The sequence below is a fragment of the Molossus molossus genome, unplaced genomic scaffold, assembly GCF_014108415.1.
Source record: "Molossus molossus isolate mMolMol1 unplaced genomic scaffold, mMolMol1.p scaffold_m16_p_8, whole genome shotgun sequence".
In the NCBI taxonomy this organism is placed as follows: Eukaryota; Metazoa; Chordata; class Mammalia; order Chiroptera; family Molossidae; genus Molossus; species Molossus molossus.
The window spans coordinates 48,523,614-48,539,069 of record NW_023425402.1 but is presented as its reverse complement, the minus strand read 5'-3'; the positions used below and the strand labels follow the sequence as shown (position 1 = coordinate 48,539,069).

Genomic DNA, 15,456 nt, shown 5'->3' with positions numbered 1-15,456 from the left:
GCCTTGGCCCTCACACCGAAGGATCACGCATAGTTAAGGGCACATACCTGGCTTGCAGGTTTGATCCCCAGCCCCAACCTCGTGGGAAACAACCAATCAATCCCCAACCTTGTGGGAAGGAACCAATCAATGTCTGTCTGCCTACCTGCCTGTCTGTCTCTCTCTCTCTCCCATCCTCCCTCCCTTCCTCTCTCTAAAAATCAATGAAAAAAATATTCTCTGGTGAGGATTAACAACAACAAAAAAGATGAGTTTATTAATTTAGGGTATTGCTTTAGATCACTGAATTATGCATCTATATCTGTGGATCTCTTGCATTTATAAAAGATTTTGGATTCTCTATTATATCTCTGATTTTATATATAATTTTTCTTGATTTTCTTTTATTCTTTCATAGATCTAGTAATACAGGTTTAGACTCTTTCCTACAATACTCAGAATTACAGAATATTGGAGCAAGAACCTACGTTAAGAACCTACGTTAAGAACCTAAGATAACGCTGCCTTATTTTACAAATGAGAAAACTAAGAAAATAAGTTGTCTTTGCTTAATAGTTATTTCTCTATAAAGTGTTTCCAAAGCCCCTATTGATGTTTATATTGAAATATTTATTCCAATATTTAAAAACTACTAGTTGTTTAAGATATAAATTCCAGCCCTGGCTGGTGTGGTTCAGTTAGTTGGGCATCATCCTATGCACTAGGAAATCTTTGGTTTGATTTCCGGTCAAGGGCGCAGGCCTGGGCTTTGGGCTTGATCTCTGGTAGGGGGTGTGCAGGAGGCAGCCGACAGATGTTCTGCTCTCATATTGGTGTTTTTCTCTCTCTCCTCTCCAAAAACCAATAAACTATTTAAAAAAGGATATAAACTCCAGGGTTGGTAATTGCAAAATTGCTGGCAAAAAGTCATGGCTCTTTGTTGGCTTGTTGGTTCTCTACGTTAGTTAAGCATGAGGATTTTAGAGCCAAATGACCTGGATTTAGACAGCAGCTCTGCCATTCAGTAGCAGCAGTGCTGTAAAGAAACTACCTAACCTTTCCTCAGATTAAATGGGTTTATATGCGTAAAGCACTTACAACAGTGCCTATGACATAGTAAGCACTCAAAATATACGTTAATACTGTTTCAATGTTTGGTAGTAATTTTTATAAGTATTAAATATTCTACATTATGCCCTGGCCAGTTTTTCTCAGTGGTTAGAGCATCAGCCTGCGGACCAATGAGTCGCGGGTTTGATTCTGGTCAAGGGCACATACCTTGGTTGTGGTTCATCCCCGGCCTTGGTCGGGTTGTGCGGGAGGCAACTAGTCGATGTTTCTTTCTCTCTTTCTCTCTCTCTCTCTCTCTCTTCCTCCCTCCCTCTCACTCTATCTGATGATAAACAGAAAAATATCTTCAGGTGAGGATTAAAAATATATATATATAGCCCTGGCCGGTTTGGCTCAGTGGCTGGAGCATTGGCCTATGGTCTGGAGAGACCCGGGTTCGGTTCCCGCTAAGGGCATGTACCTCGGTTGCAGTTTGTCCCCGGCCCTGGTTGGGTCGTGCGGGTGGCGACCACTCGATGTGTCCCTTTCACGTCGATGTTTCTCTCTCTCTCTCCCTCTCTCTCCCTCCCACTCTATCTGAACAAAAAAAAAAAGGAAAAATGTCCTCGGGTGAGGATAAAAAAATATATATATATATATATATATATAATTTTATTCTACATTATGAGGTTTCTAATTTCATTTGTAAAGTGGGATAATTAAAACATTAGATAAAGAGTCTGGAAAACAAAAACAAAAACAACAGATCTGAACCTGGAATTCTGAGAGGTAAAATGAGCTATCCAATGTTAAATGGCTAATTAAAAAAAAAAAAAAAAGATAGGGATCAAGTCCACAGACTTCTACCTCAGAGCTCTTTCCACTTCTCTTACTAGCTGTCTGTCATCTCCGAGGAGCGTAAAGTAGGTGAGTGCCTCTGTAGCTCAACACATTATGAAAACATAAGTGATCCACAAGGGTGTAGCTGAAGCTGCTTAGTAATGAAATAGGTAACCTGATATTCTGAAGAGGGAAACTGGCCTTTAAAAAACGAAAGATTGGACACACAGTGTAGTTGTGGTGTTGACTGATGTCTGACTCACTTACTAAGCCCAGTGAAAATGGCTCCAAAGACAATTAAGCCACATGAATAATAACAAACAATTTAATGCATTTTCCAAACTGCTTAAAATGAAACTTCTTTGGCAGAGCTATACTTTCCAACAAACTCACTTTAATGTTTTCACAGTTTACAATATCAGAAATGACCTCAGGGTCAGGCATTTGCCAGTTAATGACCTGTTGGGCTAATGGCCCTCAGCTTTGCCTTGGGCACACCAGTCCTCCAGTAGGCCATTAGCTGCCAGAAAAGGCTCTTCCCCAATCACTATTGCTAAATAAATAAAATTTGCTCCTGGGTTAAGGCCTCATAAGCCAACTTCAGCTTAGAGTGAATTTTTTTGTTGAGAAGTTACAACTCTGAGGATTCAGGAACATGGTGGAAATGCTAAAACCAAAATTATATCAACACAACTGAGTTATATGTAGTTACCAATGAAAAGTGGTCACACAGATCCTTTTGGATGCCCTGAAATTTTATTTTGCTTATAGTGTTCAAATTCAGTATTAGTCTATACAGGAGGCACCATATTACAAATGCACTGCATTAAAAAATTTCATCTATAAGTCAATTGTTTGGAGCTCATGCCCCATATTCCCAATATACAAGATCATAAATGGTGGTTAGGTTCCCAGGACAGCCCACAAAAGCTTGGTTAGGCCATACATTAGAAATTCTATATACTTGTAATTAAAAATAGATTAGAAAACCACAGTCATCCAATAACTACAGTTAAACAAAATAGGAAAACAAAACCAAATAGGAAATGTTTTAAAAATGATCTTTAAATATAAATATTGATAGTTACAGATAAATTTGGTTTGATAAGAGGATCATGGTAGAGAACCTGGTTCTATCTTATGCCTACTGCATTTCTAATTGTATGATTTTTCTTTTTCTGAACACAAGAGTATTCCAAGCTTTACCTGATGTTTTTAAACTCTCTGTGAAGTTTCTTGGTTTATTTTTCCTCTTGAAAGGAGCAAGGAGAAGGCAAAAAGTGGATGGTAATTTTTCTGAATAACAGGTGAGAGTAGGAGTGAGAAACCGGAGGAAGAGAGTTGAAATCGACTGAGTTGTGAACAGGAAGAGACAAAGAAAGGGCACTGTGCACAAATCTACCGGGAGAAGACAGGAGGTAAGGTTGCTGAGGATGCCACGGAGGGAATGAGCTGTTCATTTGCCCAGTACTTTTGTAAATTCCTAACTCAGGAAATTCCTTGAGTAAAATCATTAGAAAGGCAAAATGAGAGCACTGAATAATGCAAGCTGGAAAATAGACTTTTGGCTTTGGAGAAATAGAATTTATGTCAGGAAAATAAAGAGGGGAAAAGTTGGTTTAATTCATTTTATTTCTGGATAGTAGAAAAGGGGAATTAAAAAAATTGAGGTTTCCAAGTATACTATAAAATTGCAGCAATCAATATATTTCTATCTCTCATGGCCAACTATGGTGTGTGTGGGGTTCAACTCCAGCAGTCTCTTCAGAGGATGTATTTTTGTGGAACAGAGGCTTTTTTTTTAATGGGCTTCTATGAATGTCAGACATATGGAAGAAACGCTTTCCTTGCTCTGCCTTCTCATCTGTGTGACACAGACACTCAGAGAAGTATCCATATCCATTCTGCATGATGGCATTTGACCTTCCTATGCTGAAAAGGTACTTTGTTCCATTGTTTTATGGCACCAAAAGGGCAAAGTTCAAGGTTTTAATGAGATAAATTTTAAAAGAACATACTATTTTGTCTTCTTATTTCTAGTACACTTCTCAAACACTAATTGCTTATCACTGTTACTTTAAAGATCAAGGAAGCAGGCTCAGAAAATATGTGTCAGTTTAATGTGTGGCTATATAAGCAACTGATAAGAAAGAACTGTGGAAAAATTAGTTTGGAGATTTTGAAATTGTAGTTTTATGATGGCGTTTTGACTTTCCTATTTAATTGATATGAAGATGGTTTCCTTTATTGTTACAATATATGACACCCCACTTAACCTTCTGTACCACATTTACTCTAGTCATGAAATCTGTACTTGAGTGGGTCATATGTAAAAAAGAACATTAATCTTGGGTGTCAAACTAGGGTAACTAAAAGATATTAATTCAACACTTTCCACAAGTAAAATAGTGCTGACAAGACTATAAACACACAAGATCACAATAATGTCTATTTTTAAATGATAGAGAAAAACTTAAATTTCATATGACATAGCATGTTCTTAGGTTTCACTTAAAACATGAATTTTCAAATAAAATTAATATAGCAGATAAGACAAACATCAAGTAACCAATAGCAGGCTTTTTATTAAAATATATAGATGGTATAAAAGGAGGTGATTTATGTGTATAAATTAAGCATATTTATGCAAACAAAATTCTTCCTTGTAAACAACATATTTATGCCTTTAGGAAAACAAAGTTAACATACGGAAATACATCAGCTATGTAAAGAGTACATCTGTGCCACTGGTTATTTTGAAATATAAATCACTAATTCTTAATAGAACTGCCCCCAGGAGTGACATCATGATAATGTTCTGGGTGTTTAGACAAGATTCAGGCTGACTCACAGTCTCTCATCTGATGTATAGTAATAGGCCCTTTAAATGAAAATGACTACAAAGATAAAAAATAACATTGTAAATTAAATGCTTTAAATACTAGGGTTATCACTAGATATATAAAATAAAACACTCTGTTTGTTTGTTTTTTAAAAAGATGGTAAGTCGTAATCCGCAGCCATATTTGCACTGTGGCTTAATCCTAAAATACAAATCCAGTCTACAAAGAAACACTGAGACCAGGGGAAACCTGTAATGGTCAGCCAGATTTCTAAATTATAATACTTTACTGCTTCATGATTTCTCCCCATTTATTCAGCATATTTCACTGATAGCCTGATGCTCAAACACTTAAATTTTAGATTCTGGCATGACCCCATCATTCAGCATTCAATGACATTCTACACGAACATAATATTGAGCAACTTATTTCAATGGTCAGGGAATTTATGGCTCAAAAAGAGGCATCCTGGGGTCTCTCAGTGCAGAGTCTTTACATAGTGAAGAGCTAGAATGAAAATTTGCCCTTCGAGTCCATAATTGAAAATCAATGAAAACCCAAGCATTAATTTTTAAGCTCACTATTGAATCACAAATCTTATTAATTCACACTTATGTGACTACAGTTATAACAGTAAGACAGTTATGAGAGGATTAATATATCAATTTCTATACTTAGAGATGTTTAAAAATCTAAGTGTTACCTAAGGCAATTACCTCAAAGACCCCTAATATCTTCAGGGAAAAGCCATAGGGAGAATAACTGACTTTGCTAATTTTACCCTTGGCAATTACAAAAAGCTCTGAATTCATATGACTGCAGAACACTTCATCTAATGGTCTGCCCCAGGAGAAGTACAGAGATAAACACACTATACAGAAATTCAGCCAAGAATCCAGTGGCACAAGAAAATGAAAAACTGGTAAAAGTTACAAAAAATTAAAGTTGCTATAAATATGCTAACTTTAATTACCAAGTTAAATAGACTCCCTGAAAGAAAGAGCAGGCTGCCACTGCGGGAAGAACAGTGCTATCCTATATGTACACAGAAACCCTGCATTAAGTTCTGCTGCTCACTCGCTGCCCTGGCCTCTATTTACATTTCTGTTGCTGCCGATTTTGTTTTTATAAGAGAAAATTAAAACATCATTAAATAGAAACCTAACTTTACCAAGACATTAACCATATGTAGAGAACTTAAGAAAACTTAATACTGCCCCAAAGAAATATTTATCATCACTTCCTCTCTTCCCTTCCAAAAATCCTATTAATGGTTAGTATACTCAATCAACTTAAGCTTCTGGGAACTCATTTAATAAAATTAGTCCTCTTCTGAGATATAACTACACTTTCCTTAAAAAAAAATATGATCAGAATACTGCTAAGTATTTAAATGAAAGAAACTGGTTTTGAATATGAGAGATTTGCTTTATCAAAGAAAAATCTTGATTTTCAAACATTTTAGTTACCCCTTAAAATATCCTCGGTTTAAAATACTGATTAAGTGATTTGGAAATCATCTATTATGATTAAAAGAGGGGTACTAAAAGCCTAGAGTTGCAGAAGATCAATTATAGACCCTGGACACGGTACGCAAGGTCTTTCACAAAAAGTGAGCCAGTGAAGCATCTTTTGAAATTGACCTTTCGGAGCCTTCAATGTCCCTTTGGAGAAAAAAAAGTGCAAAAGATCCATGTTTTGGATGAACAGGAGAGTTGTATAGAATAAGAGCTTCAAGTCAACACACAACCATCAAATTTAAAAAATACTATGGTCTAAAAAGGGGGGGGGAAATCCCTCACCAAACAAAGGTTAATAAAATGCAAATCTAAAAGTATAAACCTGGGCAGAGACCAAGATCTGCAGGGCTCACTGAAGGGAAAGAAAATGCTGGTCATTTTTATTTCAAAGAGAAGCTTCAGGCTGAACTGTTGTTTACATATGTTAAGTTTTTGGTTTTTTTTGTTGTTGTCTTTTTTTTGGTAAATCAAGTAGTGCTACTGAAATCCAGTGCCCAGTGGAGCAGATGGCGGAGGTCTTAGATTCTGGAACATTGATAGAGATGCATCTGAATGCAAAACACCAAGAGTGGATTTCACAATCTGTGAATCTGATTTGATTTTGATGGGAGTAAAGTCTCCATTTTCTCTGAACTTGAACCATGCTGAAAGAAAGAATGTGTGAATGACACAAGCTAGCTAAGAAAAAAGAACACATTAACTATTATTCCCATGAAGTGAAGTAGTTGAAACAAGTGACTACTTTTTTTGTGTCATTAAAGCATGATTATATTTATACTTTATATAATATTTTCAGAATAGCTTAAAGTCAGCCTTGGTTTCTTTAAGGCAGGGGCCAGGTTGAGGGCTAATTACTAAAACGTTCATCTAGTGACGCTGTCCAGAACATCTCTTCCTCTCCGGCATGTGGGTCTAGTCCATGAGTGGCAGTGTTTGCGGCTAGGGCTAGTCAAGTGCTATTCAAGGCACCCAGAAACTACACCAGACCTACACTTTCTGAGACCTCCACCTTCTCCAAGACTCAAAGTTCATCACAGGCCACAGCAGGTGTGGTAAAGAGGGAAGATGGACGCTGAGCCAGAGTGGCTTCCAGGGACAATGGCTCACTCAACCTTCCGCTAACGTGGATTCCAGTGAAGGAGAGAATTTAGTAAGACCCGTCAAAGCAGACTATACACATAGAAAATAGAGCAATTTGAGGGTGAATAAAAAGAAAAGGAATGCCAATGGTAATAAATCTCTGGAGGAAGATTTGAGATGATTTATTATTCCATTTATATGGTGATTCATTTCTTACTTTAACTTTCTTTTCATATAAATATAAACTATGTAGTACATAAAGGTGCTATTCTATTTTGTCCCTGAAATCCAGCAGGTCTGTCCCATGGACATGTGCCAGCCAAAAGGGTGATGGAGATGTAGGACAGAAAGCTACTCGTCTCCCATGATATATTCTCTCTGTATCTCCCAGATTTGTGGCTGGACACATGGCTACTCACAATAAAGTTTACATTTCCTAGCCTCCTACACCATTAAATTCTGGCCAATAAGATGTAAGCAGAAGGATCTCAAATGCCTTCTTAAAAATGTCTTTAAAGTGGTGACATTATATAATTTAGCAGCCAATCTGGGATATTTGGGAGTAAAAGAGTGTGGTAAAATAATTAAAATTTTATACTTTTGAAATGTATATTTATTAACTAATAATTGATTTTATTATATTGGTGGACTTGTTAACTAGTTCTGTTAAAAACTATTTGCAAAAATAAAATTGCAAAAGAAAGAAAAATAACATATATTCATATATTAAAACAAAAGAAAAAACTTAAAACTTCATACTGATTATCTGAATAAAAAAATAGTCAAAATTTTTGGTACACATTCACATACTTTAATTCGTTTCTTAGTCATACCTTTCTCTAATATGTCACTGGCATTTTTCTGAAAAATGTATTTTTAAAAATATGGTAGTTAAAAAGAAACTTTCAGCAATATTCTTCATAGTTGCATTTTATGATTAATTAATTTGAAATTACTGATACCTTCAATTGACTCTGAGAGATAGACCATAATGTTTTTTTTTTTTTTTTTTATCCTCACCCAAGGATATTTTTCCATTTTTTGTACAGATAGAGTGGGAGGGAGAGAGAGGAAGGGAGAGAGAGTGAGAAACATCGACGTGAAGGGACACATCGAGTGGCTGCCACCCGCATGACCAACCAGGGCCGGGGACAAACTGCAACCGAAGTACGTGCCCTTAGCGGGAACCGAACCCGGGTCTCTCCGGACCGCAGGCCGACGCTCTAACTGCTGAGCCAAACCGGCCAGGGCGACCATAATGTTTTTAATTGAGAAAATGCTCTTCCACAGTTTCTGGGTTCCCTGGCAAGCTCAGACCAATTGTAAATAGAGGAGATACTCAATTCTAATTTTTTCATATTGAAAAGTGTAACTATTCCAGCTCATATATTTTCAAGTTACTATCTTTTTGCTTCCTTAACAGTACCTTTCGTTGACAAATATGTTTATAAGACAAAATTTGTCAAATAAATAGTCTCCTTATGATTCTTTTAAATGTTTTGCAAAATCTGGGCTGTCTCAATTAGTTTCATTCCTGTGTAATGTATAATTTATTCAAAATAAAAGCACCACCAAAAATTCTTCCTGCAAGACAAGGTACTCCAAATCACAATAATAAAATTGCAAATTTTAATCTGGTGTAGCACTGGAGTTCTTGCTATTTATTTTGTTCTGTTTCTTCCTTGCTTTTGTAGGAAAAAAATCCTAATGTAAGCTTTTTCTTTAATTGTAATTCTCTAGCTTGGTGTCACATTTCCTGAACTCGATATAAGATTTCCAACTGATTTTGAATAAAATGTCACCAAAATTTTAACAACTCATTTAATATAACAAAATTCAATACCATTGTTGGATATGAAGGTTTCTAAAATCTGATTGCTGATGGCCAACAGAGAGAGAAAGCGCATGCTGCCATGCTACATCCCCAAATCCTGTAGTCCAGAGACTCTGACTGTGAAGATACTTGTACATTTTATATCAATAGCTTCTATTTCAATTTGTAGAATGCTGACACTTGTTTGGATGCCATTATGAATTATGAGTATGCCACAAACAAGTTCAACTACTCCACAGGTTTCTCAGTGTAGTAAGAACATTGTTTTTACCACAATACTGTGTGTGCTTCAATAAAATTTGTACTTTTATTATTATAAACTAATAATTTTATCTTCCATGGTGAAGTTTTAAACTGATTTTTCAATTTTACTCATCATGGCTTTACCTCTAATAGAATATACTTCCAAAAGCTTTACCTTGATTTCACGAGTGGACGGAAAAAAACAAATATTTGGAGAATTAACTAAAAAAATTTAATTATTTGAAGTATCTGATGCCATTCAATTAAAACTAGAATTATTTAACTATTTGAAGTTTAATAAAGAAAACGAAGCTAAAGAAAACATAAAGCTATTGCTTCCCTTTCCCTATGTGCATAAAAAAGCTTGTAGAAAGTGAGTGAAATTAATTTAGAAGAACAGTCAGTTATCTAAGTAAAAGTTAGGCTTCACAGAGTGGTATGCACATGTACCTTCTGCAGCTATGTGTTGGGGAGCCTTTTCAGAATTCCCTTCAATTAACCACTCACATTGGAAGTAGATCCTGACACTTTTCAGAAAATCTGACTCTTGTTTTCATGTGTTCAGTGATACCACTATGGCCACCCCACTGGACAGTAAATTTCAACAAACATTTGGTGCAAGTTACACATTCCTTATCAACTTTCTTGAGAAACAAAAATCCAGTACTTAAAAAAATGACATATAGACTTTTATTGCAAAAAAAAAGTGTTGCCAAATAATAAAATAGTCATAGCTCTACATTATACAAGCAAGCAAGCTCAGTGTACTCTCTACTCACTCTCTACAGACTTGATTTCACATACATATTCCATAGCTAGCGAACCTCTACCCTATTTTGTTTCTCACTGAGTTTTTGGACTGGTACCTGATGGCTTTGTGGCCTCGAAGGCCACGCATGGGCCACAGTACACTGGGTTGTACACTAAGTGGCCCGTGCAGCAGCAGCATCCAGTACTTCTTCCTCCTGAGGCAAAGGAGCTCACTGTCCCTAAACTCTTTATTAGTAATTGCCCTGCATTCTGTCCTTGATTGGAGGTGTCCAAAAGGTTTGGGAAAAGAGGGAAATTATTGCTGGTTACCTTTTAGATGTAATATTACACCTTAACATAACTATCCTGTGCACTGGTTTCACATACTATTAGCCTACACTAGACAAAAACTAAGGCAGAGGCTGAAAGTGAAGTGGAGACCAATAAAACCCATGCTGGCTTATTCTAATATAATTAGCGATTACTCTCTGTTAAAAAATAAAAATCCAGGACAAATGCTAAGTCAGATGGGATTCTGGGACGGCAGACTTACACTGAGACTGACCTTAGCAAACCAGGATGTACAACTCACTTGACCTTCAAGGGAAGGAGATCTGCCCTTCTCTGCCCTTCCTTCTCCTCCTTCCTATTAACTAGAGTGAGAATGCAATGGTAATTATCTTGGGACACAGAGCAGTAAGATCAGGATGGCAGAGCAGTCAGAAGCAGCCTCAGTTCTTGACTTCGTAGAATCATCATGCCACGTTAGACTACCTACTCCTGGATGCTTTTACCTGAGAACAAATAATCTCCTATCTTGTTTTAGCCACTGTTATTTTATAGTCACACCTAATCCTAACTGATATATAAGAAATACCTCTACATTTTTCTAGAAAGCAGCTTGGTATTGTGTATCAAGAATACTTAAAAATGTTTAAACCCTTTGAACAAGTTCTAGGTATTTATCTTAAAGAAATAATCCGGAATGAGAAAAACTGATGTGTAAAGATGTTTACTGAAGATCTATTTATGACAGCAAAAAAATCAGAAGCAACCTACATGTCCAAAAATGAGGAATTAAATAAATGATATTACATCTAAATAATTATTGTGCAGCCATTAAAAAGTTTATGAAAAAGTTAATAATGTGAAAATGGCCACATCATAATATGAAGTGGGAAAAATAGTCAGGATTAAAGAAAAAACCTTATACATGCAAGTTTTCACCTATGTTACTAAAAAAGTCCATATATATAAAAGTAAAAATAAATAAACAAAAATGACAGAGAGAAAATACACCAAAATATTAACTAACAATGATTATCTCTGGATAGTGATATTTATAGGTAATATTAATTTATATCTTCTTTATAATGAATATTTAACATTATAATTAACAAATAATTTCACCTGTAATCAGAAATAGAATTTCAAAATTATTTCTTAGAATTTACCAGTTTTATCTGGTGTTGACACTGCCGCCATCATCATCATCATCATCATCACCATCATCACAACTTTACTGAGCATCTACTGATGGGGACAGAGCTGGGGCAGCAGGGTGCACAGACTTCTGTGGCTTCTGCAGTCAACCAAAAGCCACCTGGAGGCCATTGAGACACAAGCAAACCCCGTCCAGTTTTACCTTGGTGTTCTGTAGCACAGCTAGTCCATTGCAGGCATTTGCTAGAAGAAAGTCTCCACTCAAGATAGCTATTTTATTTCCAAAATGCATGTCTTTCAGTGGCCCGTCAGAAGATTGCAATTCATTTAAATTTACTATTCCACGATGTACAAGGAGAGCAGTATGGATAAGTTCTGTGATCTCTGCCAAACTTCTTTGACTAAAACATAAAGGTAAGACTTGTCTGAGTGTCAAGAATACTATCTTATCACTAATGCCAGACTTCAGTTTTCAACAATAAAATAGTTATAGATTAGCCTTTTTTAGGTTGTTTCTTTTTAATGAAGTTTTTAATTGAGACATAAATGACATATAACATTTATATTAGTTTTAGGTGTACAGCATAAATGATTCAGCATTTATATACATTGTAAAATGATCACCCCAGTAAGTCTAGTTAACATCCATGGCCACAGTTACATGTTTCTTGTGATGATAAATTTTAAGACCTACTCTCAGTAAATTTTAAATATACAATGCAATAATATTAATGATAGTCAACATGCTATAGTACATTATCTATTCCCATGACTTATTTATTTTACAACCAGGAATTTGTACCTTTTGACCACCTACACCCATTTCACCTACCTCCAACCTCCTACCTCTGACAATTACAAATCTATTCTCTGCATCTAGGAGTTCAGGTTTTTTGTTGTTTTGTTTTGTTCTTAGATTCTACATATAAGTGAGATCATATAGTATTTGTCTTTCTCTGTATGACTTAGCATTTTGGAGTTTGTTGCTTTTCTTTGACGGTTTCAAATGCACTTTATTTCTTTAATCGTGCCATATTTTAATGGGTACACAGTGCTTTTTAAAAAATCCTCACCTGAGGATATTTTTTCATTGATTTTCAGATAGAGTGGGAGGGAGGGGGGGGAGAGAGAGAGAGAGAGAGAGGGAGAGAGAGAAAGAAACAGCGATATGAGAGAGACACATCAATTGGTTGCCTCCAGCACGACCCCAACCAGGCCAGGGATCAAATCACAACTGAGGTATGCGCCCTTGACCAGAATCAAACCCGGGACTCTTTGGTCCACTGGCCAACACTCTAACAGCCGAGCCAAACCGGCCAGGACCACAGTGCTTTTACTTGGCATCAATTATGGGTGTTTTTTTAAAATACGTTTTTACTGATTTTTAGAGAGAGAGGGGAAGGGAGAAACATCAATGATAGAGGAACATGGATTGGCTGCCTCCTACATGCCCCCTACTGGGGATCGAGCCTGCAATCTGGGCTTGTGCCCTGACCAGGAATCAAACCGGTAACCTCTTGGTCTGTGGGACAATGCTCAACCACTGAGCCATGCCAGCTGGGCATGAGTTGGTTTTGAAACAATTCACTATTATACAAGCTGGGATGATTACTGATCTCTTCATTCCTTTGAGGTAACTGCCAACAGGGGACAGGTTCCATTGTATTCCAATTTGTATTGCTGCATATGTCCATAGAGTGGCTCCACTAGCAAATACAGCATTACCATACATGTCATGGGAATCAGGAATAAGTTTCTGGTGGCTGTGCCTTGCTGTTGTCTACTGAATGCTTTGAACTCAGAGATGACTTGGTACATTTTTGGTATGTCATAAAGCTCAAGACAGAATTGTGGCAACTATAGCTACTGGTTTGGTGCAACTTTGAGTCAAGTACCCTTGCTAAAAGGCTTTCATGAAGTTTTTAATAGGGGCCTCTCCACCGGGTATTTTGGGATCCATGTATAAGCCGATCTTGACAACTATCTTCTCTACAACATTCCCCACTCTTCATTCCCACGAGTCACAGGATTCCCAGAGAAGCTGTCCAGTAGAGGGCTACTCTTCACAGTTCCGTTTACTCTGTTCTCAGTATAACTTTCCCATGTCTGTAATTTTAGGATCTCTGAGAATCCTTACCAGCATCAAACAGAACTCCAATGTAAGTGGGAATGTAATTTGTGCCAGACATTAGGCTAAGCACTTTTATACATTATCTTATTTAATCCTAAATACAAAAGAAGAATAAATTCATGGTTTAGATTTAAACCTCATCACATGCCAGATTTAAACCTCATCACATGCCCCCGCCCCCTCAAATCACCAAGGAAGAAGCCTTATAAGACTGAGAAATTAACAGAAAATATTTTTTTTAAAAGGAGCAAACATTTAAAATTATCCTTTAAAAAGGCAACTAAAATAAAGGAGTAAAAATGTATTTTATTAGTACTCTGCAAATGTTTTCTAATTTGCAAACCCATTCACTATAAAAATCTATATTGTTATATTTCACAAAAATTGAACAATGAGATTATGGGTAAGTATAAAACTCAAGAAAGGTTAAGCACTGGATAAATCTTCCATGCAGCTCAGCTTGTAAATGTAAAATCAGGCAAGCAAAAGATGGTAGTTATTTTGAATTACCCTAAGGATGAAATGAATTATTGTGAGCTTTTAATAAAGACATCTGTAATCATAAAACAGCATTCATTAAATAAATAAAAATCTTTAAATGCCACATGGTCAGAAACAATAAAAACCGGTGATAATGAAAGTGAAAACCCATCATTTTGTACAGTACCCACCATTTACAAATAACTTTCATTTATGTTATCTACTTGTTATTGTAATTATAGCAGGTCTGGAGAGGTGAAATACCTGATTGAGAACATTCTGTTTATAAAGGACAAGGTTGGAACTCAGAGTCACCATGTTTTAGTGACCAATGACAATTCAAAATGTGTATTTACCTAATGAATGTAAATGGGGTGGGGTGGGACAAAGTTACCAATGCCCATCACAAATATGTCTAATTTTTATCCTTAAGTTCTAAGCACTACAGAAGAGAAGTTTGCTAGGAGAAAGTATATTATGAGCAGACTTGACTTTTTTTTCATAGTAACTGGGAGAAGTAATCAAGTTGTTTCCTTGATTTGGTCAGAACCAAATCAAGGGATTCAGCCCAATCAGTAACACAGATAACAGTTCTACTTTCGCCAATAACACCAGGCAAATCCCTTAAACTCTAAGACTCATGGTCTTCTTACCACTGAAAGGAGAGGAACTGGAGAAACAGTCCCTTCCAGTTCTAAGATTCAGGGATTTCAGTTCTAAAATTTAATATTTAGTTCTAAAATTCTAAGATTTGAGGGTTTAAAAAAATTACCTGGACTGGCAGTTGATAGTTTTATTAAAAGACCACATTATTGCTATTATTGGTATCTACTTTTCTATAGGAAATAGAAATAGAATGATTAGTCACCTTGAAATGTGTCCTGTAATTCCACTATCTAGTACTGTGCTCTTAACTTACAAGATTTTAGCATCAGATAAACAACTCCAGATCACATTGTGCAAGAGCCTAATTTTGTGTACAGCAGTTAAGCAGTATGAAAGCTGGGAATATTTTTCTCATTATCTTATTCCTATTTTAGTAACCCAAAGCAACATAGTAAACTTTCAATGCACTAGATTTAAAAAATTATCTTAAATAAAGGTCTTCATGCCATTTCATGCACATATTTTAGCACTCTTGCATTTTTTCTACACTAAATCTTGATTGGAAAAGTATCACTAATGAATACCACTTATGTTAAGTAATCAGAGTAAGGAAGTAATTACCATATTGGACATAACCCAGAGGATTAATCGATGTTT

The 15,456-nt window shown here is 36.1% G+C and overlaps 1 protein-coding gene across 1 annotated transcript in view; it reads right to left on the bottom strand.

The window, feature by feature from the left end:
* PDSS2 (decaprenyl diphosphate synthase subunit 2) overlaps positions 1 to 15,456 on the bottom strand; it is a 261,210-nt gene that overhangs the window by 96,472 nt on the left and 149,282 nt on the right. Inside the window, exon 3 of the mRNA XM_036249222.1 lies at positions 11,785 to 11,983. Within this exon, the coding sequence (XP_036105115.1) occupies positions 11,785 to 11,983 (199 nt within the window). The remainder of the gene's footprint in view (positions 1 to 11,784; positions 11,984 to 15,456) is intronic.